This window comes from Erpetoichthys calabaricus, chromosome 1, assembly GCF_900747795.2.
Source record: "Erpetoichthys calabaricus chromosome 1, fErpCal1.3, whole genome shotgun sequence".
In the NCBI taxonomy this organism is placed as follows: Eukaryota; Metazoa; Chordata; class Cladistia; order Polypteriformes; family Polypteridae; genus Erpetoichthys; species Erpetoichthys calabaricus.
Window position 1 is genome coordinate 289,665,111 of NC_041394.2, and position 27,991 is coordinate 289,693,101.

The window sequence follows — 27,991 nt, forward strand, 5'->3', positions numbered from 1 at the left end:
TGGATTGGATTCTGCTCATACCACTAATGACAGTCAACAAAAAGAACATTACTGTATAAATATTAATTTGTCACAAAATAATGGATCACATTCCACATTAATTTTGTTTTTTGCATTACCATGTAAAAAAGAAAATCAGCTGTTCATGGTAAAACTTGTTTTAACACTTAATATGTTTGGCTTTTAAAAATAGTGATTTATAGAAGCAATCTGTAATCCTAAAATAAATAAAAAGTCTAAGTGACATACTGTAAGTTAGCTATATGAGATAATGAGGTTCACAATCGTTGTTCTTTTTAATATTTAAAAAAGTTATGGCATATATGGTTAGTATACTTCAATAGATAATCTAAAATAAAATGTGTTGTTTTATTGATTTTTTAAGTCTATTAGACAATTGATTTTATATTGACTAATTGTTGCCTATTTTTGCAACCAGAACCTTGAATCATTTCCCAGTGAAGACTGTAGTATAAACATGAACCATACTATTAGCTTGTATATTAGCTGCAGAATAGCCTAAACGTTTGCAGTGATATATACCAAAATAAACAAATACAAATGCAAAAAGCAAGCATTCCTGGGTGTTTCTACATACATGGTGTAATGCCATGTCACCAAAAGTTGAAAATTGTAAATATGATTGACACAAGGAAAGAGAAACAAAGTGAAAAGTAAAAGTGTCGAAATAATCACAGTAAAAAAAATAGTGCTATCCCTATCAGTTAATGTCCTGAATATTTGTTCGAATGGCTTCCCTACTTTCTCACCTTCTCTCTGTCTGATTCCCCTTTTTCTCTGGCAGCTTAACTGTCATCTAAAGTTATCTCCCATGTTCAGACTCAATGCTTCAACTGTGCATCAGAAAGCAGTGTTTTAAGTTCTTACCTAAAGACAGAGTCTAGTCGTCTCCAAATAAAAGGACTATAAGGTTAGAGTTGCTGCAACCTTAATTCCAGATTGCTCTAAAAAGCTGTGTCTTCAAGGCATAAAATCATTCTGCTTGTTTCCTAAAGGGGAAAAATGTTATTATGTAGCTTAGGTATTGTCTGTATGCTGCCATCCAGTGACCTGGAGAAATAGTGCTGGCCTTTTCCCAATCCTTCATTTGTTTACAGGGACAATATTTCCTTAACCTGTCCAAGCTAGGAGCTGTGTGCTTAGATCTACAGACCTGGAAGGATTGAATCTTGTCATTGTCCCTCTATTGCCTAACTCTCTCTATGGTAAGATTAGCCACCCATACTTTTGTTATGAAATGGAGAACTTTAAAAAATCATTTCTCCCCAGATAAATTGTTTTCACAATTTTGGAAGATTTTTTGAACCTGGAGATTCAGGAAATATCACAAACTCCTTTGAAAGAATGCATTGTTAATAAGACTTTGCTTGTTTTCCTGTGTGTGCCACCATCTTGTGGTGCCATTGTCAAGACACTGTCATCAGTTGTTAGTGGTGTTTTCATGAGAGTTGCATGATGACTTGTCATACATGCGATTGTATTTCATAGTGATGTGCAATGAACAAACTAACTAATTCTTTTGTGCTTGTCTTGGTCTCCGAATGAACATACTGGTACAATGACATTAAAGAATGAATCTTTTGTACTACATGTTATATAGCATTCCGTGACTGTCCAGAGCTATCATTGTAACTTCTATAAAATAGGTGCTTTTTTCAGGAAATACCTATCAGTAAACTGTTTCAGCAAAACGGTCATGACGACAGCTTGCTAATGACTGACTTGGCTGATGACACCAAGCACCTCCCAGATGACAGACACCAAGCACCTGCCATTGATCGGTTCACTTTGACTGAGTGACTATGACTGTCTCAGTACAGTGACTGATTGAATGAACCAGTATGTCCCTACTGATTTGGAGAACCGTGGCAAGTTTGTTCCTGAACTGCAGACAAGAGACAACACAGTACACAGAACTAGTTCATCAAAAGAATCAGTTTGTGTACAGAACAAAGCAATGAACTGCAGCCAAGAGAATAGCACGCAGTACATTGAATATGTATTGGGAAAAAAAAAAACAGGATATAAAAGAATGAAATTGCGGGATATTAATCCAAAACTGAAATCAATTTTATTTAGTCATAAAAGATGTAAGCACTCACATGTTGTGTTTCTTTTGACATCTAGGCTATAAAAATGTTTGCCTATTTGATTATTATTATACTAGTCATTTAGCCCGTTACAATAACAGGCGCTAGAACAGTAGTGCATAAACATTAGTAGGAACAGTCCATATTAAATGGCAAGGGACTTTGACCTCATTCTTTTTGTTGGTCGTATTTTTCTTTCTTTCAGCCTTTCTTTTGTTGATGTTTACTTGCTGAGCTGACTGTTCTTCGTGGGCTGCCGCCGTGTATTGTGTGTCTAATTTTCTGTGACAGTAATACTGTCTTGTACGGCTCTATTCAATAAGGGCGCAAACAAAAAGGTGAGCTTCAAAAGTGCGACCTCAATTGAGCGCGGTGAATAAAGGCGTTCGTAGATAATTTAGTTCAAATGGCTCTGGAATATGTGAAGAGCAACAAAGGTGCAGATCTTTATTTACGCGCGCCTTTATTTGCTGCGCCCAATTGAGGTCGCCTTTTTTTTGTGCGCGCCCTTATTGAAGGATGCCTGTGCGCGCCCTTATTGAAGGATACTGTCTTGTACGTCCACTGGCTTGTACGTCCGTAATATACCTTTAATTTTCTCTGGCGGTAATACAGGCGTGCGCGTCGGTAATATGCCTTTAATCTCCTCTGACAGTAATACTGGCTTGTATGTGGCTGTAATATGCGTCACTGTATTGTGTACCTTTAATTTCCTCTCGCAGTAATACTGGTTTGTATTTCCGTAAAAAGCCTCTAACTTTCTCTGACAGTAATATTGCGAGTCGCACCGTGCCCCGCGCATGCGCACTTCATCAGAAGACACCCACACAAGGACACCTGGACGCTCATAGTGATTTTATATATATAGATGTGAATTATTTATTTTGTGGCTTGCTTTTTACATTATTTATATTGTTTGGTGGTTAAGGTTGTTACAGATCTGTAGATTTTAAACTAGAATATAGCTTCTTGTTGTTTTTGAAGTGAACAAATCAGTGATTCAAAGATTTGAGTCATTTTATGTTAATCTCCTGGTCCTCTCCTGTCTTCTTTGCCCTTAATGCCAGCTGAATTCTCCTTCCTACAGTAGAAAAACTTTAAGCTGTGCTGCCTTCCCTTTAGTGTCCACAGGAAGCATTGCCAGCCCCAACCCCCCTCTTCATCTTTCTTTCTCATGTATACACTCTCACTTTCTCTGACTCTCACTATCTAGAGTGATCCTGAAGGGTCATTGGCTCCTGTGTTCCTACTCCTCTGGTGCCAGAAGGTGTATACTTATTACCGGTTTTCATTTTACTTTTTCTTGAAAGTTTCCTTGGGGCTGTCTCATGACCTGTGCCATCCTGGTACAAATAATGCCTCGGCAATCCCTTTCCAAATGGGCAACCTGTCTCAAAATACAATTTTATGTGCTTGCTGTTACACAGTAAATGACAAGTATGCAGTGTTTATACTATAGATGTGGTAAAATAAAATGTTCTTAGCTCAGATAGTATAGTATAGTAAGACTTGGTACGAAATAGTATAGTATAGTATATCTATATAATCTATATACTGTAACTTCTTTTTCACTGCACATGATCATAGTAAACTAAGCAAAAGTGACCCCATTAGTGTAGGGTAACATTCCTTTTCATGACACACTATAGCACACATTCACAATGACTCACCCTCACATTGGAAAGGGTAGAGTGACCATTTACTGTAGTATTCATGTCTTTGTAGTTTGTGACTAAATAAGAATATCTGGAAAAAATGAAATGTACTTGGACTCTACACAGATGACAAATCTTATCTAGATCATTTTCAAACTTAAAAAATATTTAAAATATGTATGACCATTATCACTGTTTGTGAAGAACTTTAAAGGAAATGTTGCCTGCCAGTTTGTTTTAGCTTCTATAATCATGTACTACATCAATGTAGATTGCTTACCCGCTTGTAAACCCAATACCTTTACCTTCGGTGCATGATACTGTAACTTTACTTCTGCATTATGTAATATGTTCAGAGTCTATTATTGGATGCTACCTTTTTAAATATACAGTACATTAAGAAAACAGAAGTTTAGAGAATTTGATGTTTAGAAATCATTATATTTGTTTTTGCCCCGTGATTAACAGATAGCCAGCTTTATGACTGATGCCTAACTTAGTGTCATTATAGGCTCACTGTCTAGCAACTCTAACCTTGTTAAAAAATAAATGAGTAGATGGTAACTTTACCAGTGCTGTTTACTTTCACCTGCAATTTTCTCTTTCACCTAAAATGCTGAAATTTTTTTTTATATATCTTACACTTTTAATACTATTTTCTTTCCTTAGTTTTAGGTATTCTGTTTATCCATTTTGACTATTTAGATCAGGCATGTCAAACTCACTACCATTGGTGGGCTGCTTCGACTGCCATACATGCGTCAGCGGGCCACACTGTAACAAATACTATTATACTATTATACAAAGTTACTGTAGCTTTCTTTCCAATACTGAAAACTTTAAAAAATGTAAGACTTAAAGTATAAAGTTTAAAGAAAAGCAATTTATTTCCATACAGTCTCCATACTACAGTGTAGAAATAGAGTCTTAGCCTCTTAGCTAGGTCCTTATTATATTATATTCATTATATTATATTCATTGCTTATATGGGAGCCTTACAGTGTGAGATTTATTTCTTTTGTCCCGACACTTGGCATCTCTTATTAGTAACCAGTTCGTCAATATCAGGCTTGAAATCTTGTGCAGCTGCAACTTTTATGAGGGATGAAAGGTGCTCGACGGTAAGTCTTGAGCGATGTGGGGTTTTGGTAGCTTTCATTAATGAAAACAATTGCTCACAAAGGTAAGTGCTTCTGAACATTGACAGTACTCTCAATGCCAACTTACGGATCTGCACATACAAGGTGGCAGGTAAGCATACAAGCCTGGCACACCAACTTCTGTGTATTTTGCCTTCAGAATAGAATCTGACTGCACTTCGATCAATTCCATTTGGATATTCTCAGGTGCATTCTCAACGTTGTAAGAGAACAGCACAATGCCCTGTTTGTGTGAACTGAAATCACGAAAATGCTCACTGAATTCATTGCTCAGAAATTCAAGTTTGAAAACAAATCCTCCAAAATTAAAATTTTACTTTACTAAGTTTACTTCAAAGTTTACATTGTAAAATAAGCCAATATGCAAAAAGCCACCTGACCTACAATAATTTTACAAACTCAAAATCACAAAAATATGTTAATAAACAACTCACCAACTTCTTGCTCCCACTTCAGATCTTCAGCTGTAGTCTGCACTAACTGTTCGTTACAATACTATCACAAAATTACATGAAACTAGAGCAAAAAAAACGTGAAAATATGCTGGCTATTACTACTCGTGATGGTCAGTTCTGCCCAGTGGCCAGTCTCAGCAGCCCAGTCAGCAATGTAGCCTTAGCAGGGGTGGCTCTAGGCTCGTGGTTGCCCTGAGCAGAGAAAGAATCGGTGGCCCCTTCGCCTGGCAATGTCGGATGGCCACATCCATTGCGGACACTGTATTGCCGCCTCGTGCTCATGACACACTTCTATATACGCGTGTCCGTAACTTGAAAACCAAGTGGCGGCCCATGATATTCACATTACGGCAGAATGTTATAATACTACATATAGCTTACTGCTCCGACTCTAGCGACATTTGTAAATACAGCGTACTAATTAACAAGAAACACAATGTTTTTCGGCCACATTGCCGTCAGCTGTGTCGTTATTTTCTCTTTCTGTTTTATATTCAATATATATTGGCATGGTGGCCCCTGGGATTTGGCGGCACTGTGCAGGTGCACAGTTTGCACATGCCTAAGGCCGCCCCTGCTGCCAGCTGCTGCAGCCTAGCACTTCAGTTGTGATGCTGCAGCTCATTAACTTTGGTCAAGGCTCGTGGCTATACTAGCAGATGACGTTTCCGGTACCGTAATGCCATGGGAAAACGTGCTTTTGTTAGAAGGCAGAAGTAAGAAAAGTCAAAAGTCAACACCGAAGATGCAGAATGATTCAATCACAAATGATAGTAATCATTTTCTACAAGTTTAGTGCTAACTAGGATCTGTCATGCGGGCCGCATGCGGCCCAGGGGCCGCGTGTGTGACATGCCTGATTTAGATCACACTTTCATCAACTCAGTGGTTAACACTCTTATAATTACAAATATTATAAAGTCATCTCCTCAAATATCAGTAAATGTTTTATCACCTTACTCATTTCAATGTTTCTATATTTAAAATTATTTTTAAAAAATACTGCATAAATGAAGATTTTAATTCCATTGTTTCATGACTTCGCCAACAGAAGCACAACCCATTTATTTTCTGAAGTCTCTTATCCACTTGATCTGAAATCGCCCTTCTGAAATTTCACATTTTATTTCAGTTTTCCCTTATTCACACTTTCAAGAAATGTTCACTAATTTGACTGACGAGATTGCAACATATATTGGATAAATGTTTGGTTTTGTTTGGAAGAGTATTGAAGCTGTGGTCACTAAACAAATATACAGTATATTATTTTTATTAGTCATCTGTGGCCTAGACCTTTTCAGTTTCATGCTCTTTATATATTATAGCATTGCCTGTTCAATATGAAGTATTTTATTTGGTGATGTGTTAATACTATATACAGTTTTCTGTCTTTGTTATTCTTTAACATGAATATAAATTAGTCATATTTCATTACTAGACATTAATTATGTGTAGTATGTCTTTTGGTAGCTATTTTTATCAGGTACAGCATGAGCTTATTATAAGAAAGGACCAGTAATCATTACTTTTAGTGTCTCACTAAGAACTAATAATAATAATAATAATAATACATTAATAATAATAATACATTTTATTTATATAGCACCTTTCCCATGCTCAAGGCACTTCACAGAGTCTTAGAAAAAAAAAACAGCAGGGTATATGTAACATTGGATATGTTTTCCTGAATAGAACAATGAAACAGATAACAAAGCATTAAATAGAATAAAGAACAATAAACCAGAGTAAAATACTAAATTAAATACTAAAAGAAAAACCTAATTTGTTATATAACAGACAACCACATTTTCCTGAGCACCTGGACAGAGAGGTAAACTTAAAGAAAGGGCAGAATGTTAAGTTAAGTTAAAAACCTTCCTAAATAGATGAGTTTTAAGTTGTTTTTTTTAAAGAATGAATGGAATCAGCTGATCTGATTAATTTCGGGATGTCATTCCAAAGTCTGGGTGCTATGGAGCTGAAGGCTCTGTCACCCATAGAGTGCAGGTTAGTGTGAGGCACAACAAGATTACCAGAATCAGAGGAACTAACTACATTTATTTGTGAGTTTTCCTCCCACATACACAAATTGCATGTCAGATTAATTGACAATTCCAAAATGATGCTGTGTGTTTGAGTGTGAATAGATCCCGCGATGGACTGGTGCACTGTAGAGTTCATTCCTTCCATGCACCTGATGCTGCCAAGGTATGCGTTCCAAAATCGTTAATTGAGAATGTTTTATTATTTGATTTCTGACTGTACTTTTTTGACAATAGGTTTACAGATCCCAGTGGCAGCGGAAAATAGGAACCATTTATGAAAGTCATTTCAGGTTATTATACTGCTTACACACCCACACTGTGCTGTATGGATTTTTCTTCTTTCACTCCAGTTTTCCTCCCACATTGCAAAAATGTGTACATTGAGTTAATAGCAGCTCAGAAATGGCTTTGTGTGCATGAATATTCATTCTGATAGACTGTTGCATTAAGCATTATTTGCACCTGTCTTGCTTTCTATTCTGCTATATACCTCTTCACCATAAAACTAGATTTAGCTGGTTTGCAGAAGGATGAATGAATGAATGAACAATTGAATAAACTAGAATAAACAAACGGAAAAAGGGAGTCTTAAATAGTCAAAAATAGGAGAGAGTTACAAGTAATGGTTAAATATGTAAAATATACAGTAAGTCTTGCATATGTAATGCTGTTTTACTGTATGCAGAATTACAACACACACAAAAATACTTTTCTGTTTTGAAGAATAATTTTAACACATTTACTGCTTCATTGTTTTCTATATAGATAGACTGGAAGATTGATAGAATATGTATTGTATGATAGTCTCAGGGTAAAGGTGTCCTAAGGTAAAGTCATCTCTGCTGGAGGATTGCAGGAATTGTTGGGTAGAGGGGTCCTTTCATCGAATTGGCTGGCCAAGTACTGTCTCAGCTGTGGAATGGCCAATAGGGGGAGGCAGCTTGATGGCTGAGGTCTCTAGGACTCTAAACAAAATCAAATCATATTATGTGATATCATCTACTTTTAAATTCTGCTCTGTACTTGTAATGTTTTTATTTTTATACTGTATTTAGGATTACTTGTGTTCTGTTCTGTGTATTGTATTGTATCGACCCCCTTGTTTTTGTCACCCACTGCACGCCCAACCAACCTGGAAAGGGGTCTGTCTTTGAACTGCCTTTCCCAAAGTTTCTTCCATTTTTTCCCTACAAGGGTTTTTTGGGAGTTTTTCCTTGTCTTCTTAGAGAGTCAAGGCTGGGGGGCTGTCAAGAGGCAGGGCCTGTTAAAGCCCATTGCGGCACTTCTTGTGTTATTTTGGGCTATACAAAAATAAATGGTGTTGTATTGTATAGGACATGAAACCAATTCTCAATAAAAGGACAATCCATTGCAGGTCACACTTAATAACATTGAATATCTAAAGGTTTGCTAATCTACTAAATGGTAGGTGGAAATCTAAGTCCCTTGAGGGAACCCTTACTGGAAACACAATGAACACCACCAATGGTATTTAAATGCTCTACATCTGCTAGCGTTCATACTTTCATGCACACAGTGAACAGGCTGCAGTGCAATATCCTAACAGAGTGTTACACGTATTGAAAACATTCTTCATGTGTCAGGAGGGACAGAACCTTACACCTTTTGTCCCACTTTTCCAATTCAATATAACAGTCACACTCTCCAGTTATAAGACAGTTAGATAGATAGATAGTTGAAACAGCATATAGAATTAAGATACCTGTAAGTCTGATAATTTTGGATTGCTCCATATCCTTCCCCCAGGAGATAATTTCTGAGAAATTGCGGAGACCTGAGGATGCATACATTACATTCTTGAGAAACATAATCAATTTCAATAAAACATGTTGAAAAGTAGAGCTGACCTTGGCACATTGTATATGTAATAAATCTCAGCTCAGTGGTGCATTTTTTATTCTTCTGTAACTCTAGGCTTTCTGCTATAGCATTTAAATTAGACATTAAGTGCTTTAGCATGGGTAATCAACCAAACCTTATAATAGCAGTACTGTCTTTAGTGAGTCCATTAGTTCTGAGGAATGCCGTAATCTGTGCATCATGTTTAAATTTTAATAAGTATTCGATTGTAATACTATTACATGTTAAATTAACCACACTAATGTTCAGTTGTGCATTGTTCCTTATCAGTTGAAAAAAGTAGAATTCTCTATGGATCAATCAAGGACAAAGTGTCTCTTAAAATAAGTTTTACTGAATCAACATTAATATCAAAAACAATAATGAATAAAAAAATTATAGTTTTAATCCTTGACCCAGTCATTGCTTCTTTAATATTCTCATAGGTTTTTTCAGGGTGCATCAGCACACTTTTGCATCACAAAGATGTTCTGGATTGATTAAATGGCTCCCTCCAAACTGATCTAGAATGGTTATGTGTGTGAATTTAGGCTGTCATGGAAAAAGTTGCCTTATATGTCTCCATATTCCCATAATTGAATTAAGCAGGCCAAGTATTAATAGATGAATGGATGCAAGATGAATGAAGACCAGCAAGTCTACAGCATTAGTTTCAGGTATGCATGACTTTCCTATTAAATAGACCGATATCCATTCCAGGGTTGTTTCTTATCTTATGCTGGATGTAGGTAGCGCAGCACAGTGGCACAGACAGTGGTTATCAGCTCACAGCAGTCCATATTTATTTATTTAAGCTATTACCTCTACTCAAAAAAAAAAAAGATTTTTTTAAAGGTATTGTATTATTATGTAAAGGAAGTGTGTTTTTGTCCAAACGTCTAGTGACAGCTAGTAAGGGAGATATTATGCATGTGCATAGCATACAGTCAAGTGATCAGAACTGAGCGGACATTATAAGCATATATTTTACATTTATACCTACATGTGCTGATGGGTTCATATAATCCATCCAGTTTAGGGTCCTTTGGAGCCAGTAATTATCCCAGCAGCAGTAGGTATGAGGCTAGAGGCCATATTGGAGAATGCCTGTTCTTTGCAGGGCTCAATCACTATCAAACTGAAAAGAATGTCCTGTGTAACGAAAAACCCAGACAAGCATAAAGGTTTGGGGAAAACCCTGTATAATTGACAATAAGTGTGGGTTATTAACACATTGAAAAAGGCAAAAAGACATTTTTATAGACACAAGCCTCAAAGCAACTGCCCCAAGATGGAGCAACTTCCAGTTAAGTACAGGCCAGGCAGGAAGAGGTGAGTCCAGGAGGTGGAGACAGGAAGTGACACTAGAGGTGGGTGGAATGTCAATCGTCCAGTCTGTAGTGAGAGGAAGAGAAGAGGCATTAGCACCATCTTGTGGATCAGCGAGGCATTAACACCACCAAAGCCTTTAAGCTGTTCCTAAGGTTCAGGTGTATGACAACTGCTTGCAATTTACACAAAGGAACCAATAAATAAAGCCTTCACTTATTTTAAAACCAGTTATTTGCTATTGATACTGTTTTGCAGCAGGGTGGTCTGTTGCAGCAGTGGCTAGTGTTGATAACCTCAAACCTTTAGGAGTCCAGGTTTAATTCTTAGTCATGTAACATTTGATGTGTTTACAGTATATGTCCAGTGAAATACCATCCTGAAAAATTGTGTTGATGGGAAGGTAAATTTGGAGTGTAATTGTTCATAAAATGCAAAGACATTATTTATATATAAATCTCTAAATGATTTAATCTCATACATTGCGCAAACATTAAAAACCATATAAGTTTGAGAGGGTGAAAAAAGGTGGTTATCATGTAGAGGTGCCACAGATAAAATATATATTATTTAACTTGAAGTGCTTCCTACATTGATTCCATTGATTCTGAGTAAATGAAGGACAATTGAGTTGTTAATATATTGATGATATCTGGTATATACTGGTGTACAAAGCAAGGATTATAAAGAAGTACTACAGGATTTTATTTCTGTTGCGGACCAAGATAATGTGTGTTCATCTATTTGTGTCAATTTCCAGGTTTTTACAGCTTGTATATTTTTCCGCCCAGTAATAAAATTGAATATTAGGTTTAACCATGCCACCTTCTGATTTAGGTTGTTGTAGGGTCGCCCTTTGGATGCGTGGATATTACGAATTCCAAATAATGAAGTTATGATTGAAAGTAATTTCTTAAAAAAATATTTATTAATGTTTATGGGGATGCTTTGAAATAGAAACAGAAGCTTAGAGAGGATATTCATCTTGATAGTGTTAATTCTCCCTGCTAAAGTAAGATGAAGGGTAGACCATCTATTCATGTCTTTTTTAAGTTTTTCCAAGAAGACAGCAAATTTTTGTTGAAAAAGAGCTTTATATTTACTTGTGATGTTTATTCATAGGTATTTAAACAGATCTGCAATGATGAAAGGGAAGGTGTCCAGTCTAATGTTGTTTTCTAGAGAATTCACTGGAAAAGCACACTTTTGTTCAAATTAATTTTGAGTCCAGATATCTTTTGAAATTCTGCTAGTGCAGTTAGGGCTGCAGGCACAGAATTTTGTGAGTCTGATATATACAGTACCATATCATTTACATATAGTGATATTTTCTGTTCAAGTTCTTTGATAATCCCCTTTAACTCAGAAGCATTTCGAAAGTGAACAGCCAATGGCCCGAATGGGGTGTGGGGTTTGTTCATCCTTGTCTTATACCGTGTTCTAGTTTGAAGTAGTCAAAAATAATGTTGTTAATAAAAACTGAAGCTTCTGGACTGATATACTTTAGTTTGATCCAAGTACATATGTTCAGGCCAAACACAAATTTATGCAATGTGGTGAATAGGCACTCCCATTCAACCATATCAAATGTTTGTTCTGCACCCAAAGATAATAAAGTGTCTGGAGTGTTAGACTTTATGGATGAATATATTACATTAAATAGGCATCGGATATTGGAAGCTAAGTGTCTACCTTTAATAAATTTGGTTTGGTCTTATGAAATTAACGAAGGGAACACTTTCTCAATCCTTCTAGCTAGAACTTTGGAGAGTTTCTTAACATCATTATTCAGAAGTGAGATTGGTCTGTATGATGCACATTGTAATAAGTCCTTATTTTTCTTAGGAAAATGGTGATTAATCCTTGGTGAAAAGTTTGACGTAGCATTTTATTGTCTTGCTTCTATAAATCTTCATAATAAAAGGGGAGCTAACTTAATTGAACATTTTTTATTAAATTCAGCAGGGTAACTATCAGGACTTGGTACTTTACTGCTCTGAAGTGAGTTTATAGAGTTGAGTAATTCTGATAGTGTCAGAGGTTTATCCAATTAATCTAGACTGAGAGTATCTAGCTGTTGTATCCGTAATGTATCAAAAAATGAATTAGATTGTGTCTTGTATTCTTTAAACTGAGTAGAATATAAGGACTTATAGTAGTCTCTAAATATGCGCATTATATTTTTATGGTCATTGATTTTATCTCCATCTTTGTTGGTGATTACTGACATTGCATTGCGAACTTCCTGCTTGTGGATTTGTTGAGCTAAGATCTTATTAGCCTTTTCTCGGTGTTCATAGTAATGATGTCACAATTTAAAAATGAGTTGTTCAGTTTCTTTTGTTGTCAGGAGGTTAAGTTCTGATTGCAAAGCCTGTCTTTTCCTGAAAAGTGCCTCATTTGGAGACCTGGCGTGTTCTTGATCTATTCTGGTAATTTCACTGATTAACTCTGAGGCCTTCTTGGCATCCAATTTATTTTTGTGGGAGAGATATAAGATAATCTGTCATCTGAAAAATGTTTTCAGAGACTCCCCGTATCCCTGCAGAAACCTCTGACGATGCATTCGTCTCTAAAAAAGAATCAATTTGCTTGGATATAAACTCTGTACAGTTCTCGTCTTCTAATAAAAGGGAGTTAAGACACCAGCTGCGAGATAACTATGTGCGGCATAGTGATTTGAGTTCCATGATCAGAGGGACATGGTCCAAGATAACAATAGCATCATGCTTGCAGAATTTGATCAAGGAGAAGAAATTGTTATCTATAAAGAAATAATCAGTTTTTGAGTAGCAATGATGTATTGGTGAGAAGTATGTTTATGTGGGCGTTAAAAGATTACTCTCCTATCATTAACTTACTTACTCACTTAACTTATATGTATTTTTAAATACATATAATAAAAATTCTAAATGTATAACAAGCTGTATACCCGAATTAAAGTGGGTAGATGTTATTTACTTCACAGCACATGACTACACATTTTTTGGTTTTGAGAAGTTCTACTAAATAACACATTTCTAGTATTTGGTGTTAAAAGTGGTGATCATCTGCAGCTAACCACACTCGCTGATACCAATCAATCAACAGCAACAACTTTTATTTATATAGCACATTTTCATAGAAACAATGTAGCTCACAGTTCCTTACAAAATGAAATAAAACAAAGTTAATATAGAACATAAAGAAACAAGATAAGGCAATAATATTATATAGTATGTAACAAATAAAAGGTAAGGTAGAATGGGCAGGAGGACAGAAAACACCAGTTAGGCTGGAGAAAAAAAAAAGAAAATCTACAGGGGTCCCAAGGCCAAAAGATTGCCCAGCCCCCACTTGGCATTCTACCTAACATAGATGTTCTAAATCACTTCTTATGGTTTTCAAGCTTCACATGGAAATTGAAGATGATGGTGGTCATGTGGGCATCTGTGACACCCGCCATTCAATTAATAAATGCAGAGGGCAGCATGGTACCTTGATCAGATGGAACTGGAAAAGACAGCAGAGAATAGTACTGCTAGAGGAAAATGATAATTCACTTCCCATGTAGACTAACACGGATATAACAATAATGTATCCTTGAAAAAGCCATTTTAAAATAATGCATTTTTAGCAGTTTTTTAAATTGCTATACAGTATTAGACTGGCAACATTTTAGGTGCATAACAGCAAAACACAGCCTCTCCATTTCTTTTCAGGTTGGCTCTTGGAATTACAAGCAAACCTTCATTTGACAATGAGGTTATGACTTGGAGTGTAAGGGGACAAACATTCTAAAATTTAGGATGGGGCGAGATTATCTAAGGCTTTGTAAATTTCAAATCAATTTTAATTTTTTAAATTTTAAAGTCAATTCTAAATGACACAGGTAACCAATGAAATGATGTTAAAACTGGTGAGATGTGCTCAGATTTTCTTTTTCTAGTTAAGATTCTTACTGCTTCATTCTGAACTAACTGTAACCAATTGATGTCTTTCTTAGGTAGCCCCGTAAGGAGTTCATTACAGTAATCTAGTCGACTGAAAACAAAAGTTTGAACTAATTTTTCAGCATCTTGTAAAGTTATAAGAGGTCTAACTTTAGCTATAATCCTTAAGTAAAAAAGGCAGTCCTAGTAATCTGAATAATATGCAATTTAAAATTTAGGTCAGAGTCAATAGTTACCCCTAAATTCTTTACCTTCAAATTGACTTTTATGCCTAAGGGATCAAGTTTATTTCTAATACCCTTACTGTATTCATTTTTGCAGATCACTAATATTTCCTTTTTCTCCTTATTTAGTTTGAGAAAGTTGTTGCTTATCCAGTTAGAAATACAAGTAAGTAGCTGTGGTAGCTCACCTTGTTCTTTGAGATAATCTGACCAAATGGAAGCATATAGATTGAAAAGAGCAGTGGACCCAGGATAGATCCTTGTGGTACACCATAAAAAATAAATCCACAAATGCAATAGGAGAATGTGCAAATTCTATGCAGACCCAGGTGCTGTGAGGCAGGAATGGTAGTTATGTGCCTATGTTAATCTGTTAAAACGCCTGTACTAAAACGACAAAATTTTAACCAGATTAAAACTAAATTCATACCTTTACCATCTGTTCAGTTCTTGTTAACTGATTGTATACTATATGCAAGATGATTCTCTTGGTCACTAGCTGTCACTAGATGACTGAAGCAGATGCATGTACGGTGATACCAACAGCAGCAGGCAATATATTTGTGAAATAATGAACTAATTATTACAAAATAGTGCAGTGAACTTTTTGAGCAGCTGATATAAACTTCTATAGTAATCAGTATGCCAAAAACCTTTATATTTGCAGACCTGGATATTCATATCATTTGAGCAGGTTAGCACTCGAACAGTAATAATAATCTGTGGTATATAGTCCAGCTCTTTAACCAGCAGATAACAGTCTCTGAATGCAAAGTTGTCTGTATTTGGTAAAGAAAACTGCATTGTAAACAGTATGGCTAAGACATTAAGCTATAAGTGCCTACCCAAATTTGTCATTTGTCACTGCTGACTTTAAATCACTTATATGGGGTGATTCAGAGCCCAACCTATTAATGTAAACACCAACAAGTTTTCTTTTTCAACATACAGTATTCCCAGTGAAAACTAATACTCTTGTTATATTGGTGATAGCACTTCAGACTTAGGAACAGGTGATAGGCATTTGTTATGTGTTTGTACCACAGAAAAGGCCAAACCCATGAAAATCCTATCCAACAAACCAACAACTAATTATATGTTTATATTTTTAAAAAATCATTACAGTAACAACATTAAAATTGGTTACAAGAACTGGAAGGGAAAACAAAGTCAAGAGAATGGAATAAAACAAAATAAATTAAGCAATAGTTTCCTAGTTTTTCTAAAGAACGATTAAATTAATAATTAAACAAATATATTTAAATATAAGAGCAATTAAGAAAGAACTAAACAGAAAATAATAATTCCCTCAAAACATAACTCTGAACTACAAAAATGAAATCCTGAATCACTAAATAAGATATTCTAATTATTTCAAATCTTTACTCCGAATCAGACACACCAATTCCAAACAAGCATCAAAACAGGTGCCAAGAAACTAGCAAAAGTTAAGAACAATAAACAATTAACTCAGACTGATGGAGGACCAAAGCAAGTCCACTGCAAAAAACTAAGGTACCGAGGGGTCCCTTTTATTTTCCTCATTTGACTTTGGTCCTATTAAACACAGTTTCAAGGGACAGAGAAAATTTGAAAGCCCTGACACATTTGTCTCTAAATTAAACTAAAGATAATTAACAACAATGGACAATGGAAACAGTAAAACAGCAAAAAGGAACAATGAGCAAAGGCTGGGATGTGCCCTAAGTGAGACAATGAAAACAAGAAACCTTTTCACTTATTTATCAAACATCTCAGAATAGGAAAACAGTTTTAACTGACTTGGAAATCATGGCATGATCTTTTGCCATTTTTAATAAAACCTTCCTGAATTTTAACTACTATTTTGATTCAGAACCTCGGCTGTCTGTATTTAGCTCCTGATCCTTTTTTCAATTGTTCTTTTCAGGACAAACCTTTTTCCTACTTAAAATACAATAGGAACATTGGGTGTGATTATGTTTCTATTCAGGACTCACCATTCCAGGTGGGCAATGCACACAGCTTTCTCATGTTTAATTGTTTATGACGAATGGATTCAAGTGACTTGTTACTAATCCTTATACCTGTAGTATCTGCTGTCTCACACATGTTTGCAGTTCAGTTCTTCATTATGATTCACTCCAAGTTTGAAACGTTTTCTTCTGTTATCAGTGTCAAAACCCAGACAGACCTGGAGTCAGTTTTGAGGGATACTCTGTCATTATGAAATTCTGCAACCCATCTAATATAATGGGGACTACTCCTATTATCTTTGCATGTCTCCCTGATCGTTATGTCTCATGAATGTGTAGTTAGGAAAATCTGTTGAACCAGTTACCATATAAGCATTTAGTTATACTTCTGAATCAGTGACATCCATTTTGAACTAAAACAGACTTACTACAGTAACATTAGAGGATCAAGATGCAATAAGCACTAGGACTACAGGAAGAAATGAGGTCCATAACCACTTGTGCAGAGTAAAGAAAGGTGCTATCTACTTCACTGATGTCTTTAGGCTAGTATGCTTCAGACCCTCTTTACATCTTGTGAGACCCCTCAAGTCACTGTGTTGTTATTGTAATTGTTTGTCTGAAACATCATCAATCAACATGATCCTGCCTCTGAAAAGCAATATATAAGACATGATTTGCACTCCTATGTTTTAAGACTTTGTCCTGGCAACACTATTGAAATTCTTCATTAAATTCAATTTGCTGAAATTAAGAATGACTTAATTGAAATGATTGTGATTTGATTAAGTTAAACAATATAGTGGTGCAGGATTGGTAAAGTGGTTAGCTGTGCTGCCTTATTTGCCTGGTATGGTCAATCTCTATATCATGTTCTCCCCATGCCTATGTGGGTTTTTTATTTTACTGTATACTCCAGTCTTACCCTCGAATTAGAAGGTGTAAAAATACTGTATGTTTGGGCATGTGCATGAGTGTGCCATGAGGTAGACTGGTGTCCTTGACAGAGCTGGTTCCTGCCATGTGCATGATGCTGTAAGGGTAGACCATGACCGAAGTGATCATGAATTGCAGGGTTAAAAAATGAAGGATCCCAGCTTCTAGTTAACTTTACACTTCAGTCTTACCATTGAAATATTTGAGGCATGAAGGTGGCTATTCAACCACCTTCACAGTTTCTAATTTTCCCCAGTGATGGGTAGGACAATGTCATAATGTTCTTTGCTGACATTTTCTACCGGGCAGTGCACTGGGGTTTTCTCTAATATCCATGTTTGCTAATTTCATTAATGATTCTAAATCTTTTTCTGTAATAGTTTGCACCACTGTGTGAGTGAAGGTGGGATGGACTGCTGCTCCATCCTCCACTAATTCCTGGCAGAGTAAGGTCCAGCTCCTCTAATGGACTAATCATTTTTATTGAATGGATGAATGGATTGAAAATTCCAGTGGTTTAACACACACAGTGAGAAAGTCAACCTGTTTATAAAACAGACTATGTTTTATAAAATAACTAATATAAAATTTTCAATAATTTACGATAATTAACAATACCTGGTTGATTTTGTATTTAGTATACTTACATTTATTAGAAATTATTGTAGTATTAATTAATTATAATAATCCAAGTAAATGTATGTATATCTTTGATTTTGTTGATTTATCTGTGGAAAGCACCTTGAGTTGTATGTAAATATGTGATCAGATGCTATATAAATAAAGTTATTGTTATTATTATTGTTATTATTATTATTACCAGTAACATTGCACTGCATGTTACACTTGACTTGAGCATTCCTAGTTTTCATACTCTTTCTCTGTACGTTTAGCATTCGTTTGCTCAGAGGTTGATGGGCTTGCTGCTTCCTGAGCAGCTCTTCTTTTCTCCACCCTAGCGGCCAGCTTCTTCTCTTCTTTCATCGGCATCTTTTCGCGTTAAAACTGATTAAGTCAGTGTTTGTGTTGCAATTATTTAGTACGTTTTCCTTAATTTTTCACTTAAGCTGGCACTTAAGTCTTCAATCAGCCTCAAGAATAATTTAAGATATGAAGAGGTCGGGGAAGTGACGGCGAAGGTGGTAGGGATGAGAACGGCGCCCGTACACATGTGCCGCACGGCCGCCTTGCTGGCCACTGCCGAGAGTTGATTCTATGAAATGGACATGAAATGGTTTTAGTAGGGCTATAGGAAAAGAACAAAGTACTGCACTGCTTTAAAATAACACATTTAAACAGTTTAATATTTTTGAATGAAACTGTGTGTTTTCATAATTTAGGTTAATTCTTCTTTATTTGTCTTTGCAGGTATAAGTGTGTCTATTCATGGGGCTGAAAGACATCTACGAAACCATCACAGAAGAAGTGCACCGTGCCATCACCCTTCGGAGCGTGTGCTGGTGGCCAGGCATTCTTCATTCCCCCCCATTAAACCATCAATAAACATGGAAGAGTCATCATCTGGTTCTCCAAACTCAGTGGTCACTAATGGAAAAGTACATCATCCAGGTTAGTTCAATAAAAAGTCACTCTTATCGGCTGCCAGCTGAAATGGCAAAAATGCTTGCTCTATTGAGATTTTCTTTCATTCGTTCTTTAATCAGCATTACCCGAAGTTTCGTGCCTTTGATGTGAAAAGCGTTCAGGATGCTTTCACAGAACATCAAATAAATGTGTTTTTAATTACATGCTGGTATACATACATTGAAGTAAAGTAGATATAGACTAATTAAAGAGGACAGGGGAATGGTGCAGTTAATGGGTCCCAAGTACAAATCCCAACTGAAGGGATTTTACATCTTCTTCCTGTGGTTTTCTAATCCTTAGGATTTTCTCACTTCACAAAGTGTGTTTAAGTTAGATTGAGTGAGACTCTAAAATGAGAGTGTCCTGCGATGGACTGATTTCCTGCCCAGCAGTAGTCCTTACCTTGTATCCACAAGTGCTGCCAGGATAGACTGGGGCTCTGTAAATGAATGCAGTTATTAGGTCAATAAAGGAAACTGATAAATTAAATACATCAATTCATCTATGGTAAATATTTACTCCTATATTATAATATATGACAGTTTCTTGATTTTGTGCTCTATTCACACTACAAAACTTTTTAATCTCTGAGAACATACATCTGCAAATGTTCACTCATTTACATGAGTTCCCCAGGATTAAGTTTGAGAACCAATACTCTATAGTGACTAGTCAATCAATCATTATGTGCACAAAGAACTGTGACTTACGTTTGCCTTTCAAAGAATCTTATTAATTTAAGTGGAGCACTGGCATCAATAGTGACTTTTGAAAATTGTTATGTTAGTGGAGGAAATTAACTTGCAGCTTAATAGTTTTTAGTATGGGGAAGCTTGGAAGAAAAGATAGGCAAAGACTGAAGGAAAAGTTGTCAAAAGTTGTTCATACCCGAAGCATCTGTGATTGAAGATTCTGAAGACAAGCAGTGCAGTAGTCCACTTATTATAAAGGTGAAAACGGGCATAAAATCAACACTCAGCCTGTTTTATTGTCTGCTTGACATGGCTTGGATAGCTTATTGATTTATACTGTAAATTATCCCTAGTTGTATTTCAGTCATTGTAGAGGACAAACATGAATTAAATGTGTAATGAAATTACTTAAATGCATTAGGCTGCTGCCAGCTTTATGATAAATATAATTTTAATCTTAGAATGGACATAGATCTCAATATATTACATATTGCCATGTTGCCCTTGTAATATTTAAACATTCCCTTGCTTTGCCTAGCTGTTCCACACTTAATGTAGAGGGTGTCAAGTATTTTATTACCCTCAGCATGATTGTATGTCATTGTCATTCATGTGTTTACTTTGGATTTTTTGAATATAAACTTAGATTTTTTATACACCATTTTAATCATTGCAGGAGTCCTACTACCTTTATGCTACTCAACTATAATAAAGGCTAATTTAATTTTAATTAAATTAGATTAAGTGAGACGTAAGGGTAATAGAATTCAAAGAGGCAGACAAATTTAGGGGCAGAATGGTGGCTGTGAGGCTAAGGATCTGCGCTAGTATCCCGAAGGTTGCCGGTTCAAATCCCCCTCACTGCCAAAAGAGATCCTACTCTGCTGGGCCCTTGAGCAAGACCCTTAACCTGTAATTGCTCCAGGGGTGCTGTACAATGGCTGACCCTGCACTCTGACCCCAAGGGGTATGCAAAAACTAACAAATTCCTAATACAAGAAATTGTGTAAGGCAAAATAAAGAACAAAAAAAAATAAAATGTTTTATCAGGAGGCATTGTTAGAGGTAAGGATAACCTATAAAGGATTCAACTGTTTATTTTATTATCATTATTACTAATATTATTAACATACATCTAAACAGACATAGCATCACATGAAGCTACACAAAGAACATCTTTCTTCATGTTGTGTTCTGTCAAGCAAACTTACTGAATCTCTTTTAAACTGAAAGGAGAAGACTAACTGTGGACCTGATGAAGGTCTTAAGAATTTACAAATATATTGATAAACTTGATATAGCAGAAGTCTTTTCTAAAATTATTGAATTCAGTACCCCATTACACTGGTGGAAATTAGGAAGAAATAGGTTCAAGACAGAAATTAAGAAACTTTCCTCCAAACCACCGCGTAATGTAGTTGAAGCTGAAACTACTTGGTGTTATGCTAAGAACAATTGAGGAAAATATTTTTAGACTGGGACTGGGAGATAAGCAGTCAAATCACAAGATGGGAAGTCAAGGAAACTGTCAGCAAAACCAAAACGAAAACCAAACATCACAGTCTAAAGGTGTAGTAAGATTTGTAACCAGAAAAATTTTGTGGAAAAAACAGATTTATTGAACAAGGAAAGAATCACATCAAAAAGTTTTTTTAGTCATTTGCCGAATTTTGAATTCATTACTTTGTACCATAATACCCATAATAAACATAATAAAAACGGTGTCAAAAATGGCCCAAATAAATTTACAACTAATAAAATACATACAATCTTGTAGTAAAAAAGAGACATTAAAAATTAATTTCTTGACCTGAAAAAAACCCTAATAGGAGTGTCAAATTACATACATTCTTGAAAATAAATGTGTAAGAAATAAACAGCAGATCACTTCACAACACTGGGAGGCTTAAAAAAACCTGAATGAGATATTGGGAAATCATATCTGGTACACTAGCTTCCTACCATAGGAACTGCTGATTCAGATCTATACAGCAATCACTGAGTCAGTTCTAAGCACATCCATTACAGTGTATTCTGCTAAAAAGACCACTGGCACCAGTCTTCCCACCTTACAGGACCTGTGATATTCCAGAGTAATGAAGTGGGCAGGGAAAGTCCTCAAAGACTTCTCACATCCAGCCACAACATCTTTGAACTTCTCCCATCTGCCAGGCATTATAGAGTAAACTACGTCAAAACAAGCAGGCATAAAAAGAGTTTCATTCTACAGGCCATCAAGCTCATAAATTTTTAATTCAGCCCCAGTTTTGAGCAATATTCTTATATATAGCTAATGCGTAATTCATAATTTATTTCAGTAATTCTTTCACTGCATCGAACTTTGTATGCAATTGCTTACATTCTTTGTCTTGTGTTTATCTCACCTGTATTCTTACAATCGTGTATTTGTCTGACATGTAATTGTACTTGGGGAGTCATCAAAAATAAAAGGAGTCAAATTACTTGTATGTGATCACACTTGACCAATAAATGTGATTCTGATTCTGAAAAATAATTAACTAAATGGTTTCCTTGTGTCTGTTCGCATGATTTCTGGTGTTCTTGTTGTTTATCTGATGTCTTTACACTTTATGTTTTATTTTTAGGAGTGTTTTTTCTATATACATGGATGCTGCCATCTTGTTTATTGGTACTAGGCTGGTTGCTGTTATGTGATTACAGTGCATTGTGTGTGATTTTAATTCTTCTACATTATTTAACAGTAGTGGCACACAGCATTCACTATGTAAGTTTATGGATAATAATAATAATAATAAAAACAATTTTTTTGGTTTATGTGTATTAGTTAGCTTTTTAAATTCCAGGTAGATCCCTTTTTGATTCCAATTTTTGCTTCTCCTTTTCGTTTTGGTAGTCCAGTTATTTTTGCTTACTAATGACCTCACATTCATTTTTCTTTTCTTCTGTCTCACCCCTTAAAAAACCCTCATCTACTGATTGTCAGTTCCTTTCCATTTGTATACATTCAATTTTTGCATCATGGCATTAACTTCTGTAATATTTCCTCTATTCCAAACGTTTTATTTAAATGTTCCTTTGACAGCTGGAAAAAACAGTAACAGCTGGGTACGCCATATGCCAGGGTAACGAGACATATGCAATTTCAGGGTTTTTTTTTTTTCTCATTTCATTTCTCATTACTTGTTGTAACTTGGTGTAACTGTTTATTGATGAGCTTGGGGGCATAGCTGTTTGAGGGTTGAAAGAAAATGAAGCAGCCCCAGCAAAGGTTTGTCTGCTCTTTTTCTTATGCAGTGCGATAAGGTACATTATGTGCCCAGTAAAGAGAAAATTTACTTAAAGTATACTCAGGCATATTTCAGAACTCATTAGAGAGTCTGCTTGAAACCTCAGTGACCAGCTAATATCCTATGCCATTTCTGTTCTGTGGCTTATAACCTAAATATGCAGTTCTTAGCATAGTTACTTCACTGAAACGGCAGGCAAACTTCATCCAGTGAGATTTTAGATGACAATTGGTCTTTCCCTGAAATTTCTTGCTGAATAACAATAAATCCATGTAAACTTATACATGTCCTTTGGCGACAAACCAACAAATTCACCAGTTACTTACGATAAAAAAAAGATTAAAGTTAAAGCACAAACACCGTAGGCTTTTATACATATGATTAATAATTCACATTACTTTAATCTCAGCTTGCATTGTATTTCTCAACACTTATTGGCTATTAACATTAAATTTTCAGAAGCCTAATTAAATATAATTATTATTTTGTAATCCATTATCCCAAATGAGATTTAATGAGTGAACATTACTTTGTAAATTTTTTGTGAAGTTAATTAATCTTGTTTGTTGAATTGTTGAAATTAAGAAATAAAGGAATATTTTTCTCATTCACTTTCTAAATTAAGTTTCTGTGCCAAAGCCTACCCTTGCAGCACAAGGTAGATTTCATGAAACAACCCAGAATGGGATATAAATCCATCCTGTCAAAATCCAGTTGGGCTAACAAGAAACAAGCAGAAACACACTGTTTCTTTACTGGTGGATTGTGAGTGTTATGTGTTGAGTGGAAGTCATGAGGTTACTAATTATAAGACAAAAAAAAAATCATATTTTAAAGCAAACCAGGTGCACTTTGCAGTGGGCATGGGGCCAGCGAAGACTAGTTTTATTTTGTCTAATACCTGATTGCTAACCCAAAATTGCCCTAAAACACATCTGACAACATGAGTCAGGGAACAAGATGATTGAATACTTGAAAAAAAAAATCACATAGCTACGCTTTTAATTCTGGTTTAACTTCTTAAAACCAATAGTTATGAAGCCACAAAGGCAACATCATTAAACAAGACTCCTTGTCATGACAGAAGCAAAGAGGAGTTTCTTATCTGAGATTTAAATTTTGTTTCTCCACCTCTGTCCAGGCTGGATGGCATAATGACTACTAAAAAAACAGCAATGTTAAACCATTAAAGACACAATAATAGCAACAGTTCAAATTGGCCTTGCTACAAAAATTTTATATATATTGTGTGGGACACAGAGACAGAAGGAGATGGCTTATGAAGGACACTATCTCCCCTAAGCTGCTATTTGGCCACCATCTTGGGTTGCAACAGCACCTCTAATTCCCACAGGGCTGTATTGGGAATTGGTGTTTGTCGGCTCAGCTGGGGGTCCGGGGGTGTCGCCAGGAGGTTCTGTAGGAACTGCTGAGCCCTTTTACACAGTGCTCCCACCTTACCTGGAAGTAGCCCTGGGCCACAATGTGACACTGGAAGTACATCAAGGATTCTGAATATAAGGAACAGCCATATCTTATTTAGGGAGCCAGAGTTGGTCGGAAGACAACAAAGCCTGCCAGGAGGAATGGAGAAGTAGGCTATAACTGTCTGGGAGTGTAGATTTGAGTTAATATACTTTATTGGAACTGGGTTGTGCTGTAGTATTTGTGTTTGGTGCTTCATACTGTGCTTGGAGGTGGGAAACAATATGGAAGAGTTTTCCACAGGCAGAAGTAAAAGCCTTGTTTTGTGCCACACTTGTGCCTGTGTTAGGGTGTCAAGTGTAGGGGAGCTGGAGCACCACCTGGTGGGTCACAGTATTTACAAATGATGGTTAAAAAACATACAGCAAAAAAACATATACATATATACATATTTTTATATTTTTATTTATATGCATATATTTTTAAAGCATGAATCACTGTGATATACTATACTATTGATCTTATTACCTACACACTGCTGCAGGAATCTTCACTGGTGAAGATTTGCACATACAAAGATTATTATTAAAGAGAGTAACCAGAACTAAATAATCTGGAGAAGCAGGAATCATAACAGCAGTAAGAATGCAGAATAATTAGGGTCTCCTCCTACATATGCAGGTCTTGCCATAGTTACTTCATTGAAATAGTAGGGACATTTTAGATAACAATAGGCTTTTAACTAAATTTGCTGAACTTCAACAAATCCATGTAAACTACTGCAATGAAAGTGTTACATGATTTGGGGTGTTTTCTATAAATAGTCACCAGACTTAATTTCTGAGGTGGTTGCTTTTTGTTATTTTCCATTCCCAAAGCATAATGTCATCTTAAATTTACATCTGAGTAGGTTTTGTTTAATATTTAATTAATCACAGCCTCAGAATTTATATTTGATCCTCAAATGGTATTCTTAAGGAAACCTTTCCTTTTATTGTTTTAACCCTACAGACAGTATCATTTCAGAATACATTTTGGGGTTTGATTTTTTTATGCTGAGGGGAGGGAAGTCATTTTCACAATATTAGGCCCTTTTTTCCACATTTATTTAGAAATAAATTGTACTACCTCTTTATTGCCATCTTTTAGATACTGCAGCTTTCCTCCCAAGCTAGAATTACAAAGCGGCAAGATCGAAGGATTTACAGTTTACTGTATCTGTGTTTTTGCAGGTTGTTAGTTAAACTATAAAAAGATTTCTTTCACAATGGTTCTATAATTTAGGGTGTAAATGTTCTGCATTTCATTTTATTTAATTAATTACTGTAATATGGCCCTGATGAAGAGTCAACCTTAAAATATGCTGACCAAAGTTAATTGGACAATTGGTCTGTAAGACTTCTAGATGGATTGTATGGACTGTATGAGAGAAAGGATGGAGACGTTTTCTAATAAATTAGTACCGGTGGCTATGGACACACTTTTTGGATCCTGTTCTTTGTTCGTCTTTTGTTGCCTCTTCACAAGTATTCATATATTTTGGTAGCTATGTTGCTAGTAGAGTGTTAGTATAATAAGTCTGTAACTTAATATATGAAACTGTTCATGACATGAATACTTGTAATTAAGTTTATTATATTTAGGAATGTAATTAAGAAAAAAAATTCTTTATAATAAATGTTCTGAATTTTTTTATTCTTTAAGAAAAATTTATAAATCAATGCTTGAAATGGTCCGGTGCTCAATTGTGAACAGTTCTGGCACCTCTTTCAATTTTTACCTAGAGTATTATCACCTTTTCTTAGTGTACCATTGTATTGATGCACTCGAATTTTCATGGGAACATACTTTTCCTCCCCCTAGCTATTAGATTGAATGCTGGTTTATTGCCATTAACACAGTGTTGCCAATAATTTGGTTACACTTCAAACACTTCTTTTATTACAAATTTTATTGTCTTCATTTATTATGAATTTTTGAAATATAATTCTTTACCTGCTTTTGTCTTCATTTAATAGAAAGTCCAAACCTACTCTTTTGTGTCTTTTAATTAAACCCTTACTTTTGAAAAAGGTGGCTGTTGGTTAAAGTTTGGTTGAGCATTGAAGTGGACAGTGGCTCTTCATAACAAATGCAAGTTTAAATCCCTCTTTAAGCTTACTGGAAGACCTTTCAAAAATCACTTAACTTGTGTCATTCTAAACTGTGTAAACTCCTTTTGTTTGCAAGTGTTTCTGTTTTCTCACTTGTAAACCTATTTTTTATTTTCGCTGAAATTTTCTGTTCATTTTAGCTGTTTTAGTCCCTATCCACACTACTACATTTTCATGTAAAAATGCAGACATTAGTCTCCGTTTTAGCCTTTTGTCCACACTACTCTGAAATACAGTTTTTCAAAAATGTAGACTCTTACAATGCTTTGATTTGTTTGTGTTTATAAAGTAACCCTTCCCAGACTGGACCCTACTCATTACAATGTCTCATTCTCTGATTGGTCACCCTTAATAAAAGAAAACCACATTCCAACTTAGCGATCATGGAAGAGGTGCTTTCCATGACATTTATTATGTTAGTTACCTCTATGCATCTAAATTGTGTTTTGCACAATATGAATGCTTCAAAACCATTATTTTGACTGTCAGGCCTCTAGACGGCTCTACTACTTAGTACCACTCAAACATTTTCTCTAGGGACTATGGTCACTTGATTAACAACTTTAAATTTGGCTAGTATGAATGAGTATAGGTGTGTCCATGAGTGTGCCCAGCACTGACCTGGCTTTTCTTTCAAGGTTTGTTTCTGCTTTGCACCCAGTGCTGCTTGGATACATTTTGGCTCCTCGTAGACCAGAGTTATGATAGACAGGTTCAATAAATGAACACTTGGTATTATATGGGGTGGCATGGTGGTGCAGTGGGTAGTGCTGCTGCCTTGCAGTTAGGAGACCCGGGTTCGCTTCCGGGGTCCTCCCTGCGTGGAGTTTGCATATTCTCTCCGTGTCTGCATGGGTTTCCTCTGGGTGCTCCAGTTTTCTCCCACAGTCCAAAGACATGCAGTTTAGGTGCATTGGAGATCCTAAATTGTCCCTAGTGTGTGCTTGGTGTGTGGGTGTGTGTGTGTGCGCGCCCTGCCCAGGGTTTGTTTCCTGCCTTGCGCCCTGTGTTGGCTGGGATTGGCTCCAGCAGACCCCCGTGACGCTGTAGTTAGGATATAGTGGGTTGGATAGTGGATGGATGGATGGTATTATATGATAATATTGAAGAACTTTGCCTGACTAACAGGATATTCCTAAGAGTATGAGTTCCACTAGTGCTGCAGAAAGTTGATTGAGGTTTCAAGAAACACCTCCAAAGGGT

At 35.9% G+C, this 27,991-nt stretch overlaps 2 protein-coding genes across 4 annotated transcripts in view; one reads left to right on the forward strand and one right to left on the reverse strand.

Moving 5' to 3' along the window:
* LOC127528026 (craniofacial development protein 2-like) overlaps positions 1–27,991 on the reverse strand; it is a 1,148,403-nt gene that overhangs the window by 945,938 nt on the left and 174,474 nt on the right. The window lies entirely within an intron of this gene.
* The window catches only part of LOC114662745 (anoctamin-4), a 391,274-nt gene that overhangs the window by 86,669 nt on the left and 276,614 nt on the right, over positions 1–27,991 (forward strand). For both annotated transcript variants that reach the window (XM_028816398.2, XM_051928521.1), the window contains exon 2: positions 19,031–19,231. In XM_028816398.2, coding sequence (XP_028672231.1) covers positions 19,168–19,231 — 64 coding nt within the window. In that variant the 5' untranslated portion in view covers positions 19,031–19,167. The remainder of the gene's footprint in view (positions 1–19,030; positions 19,232–27,991) is intronic.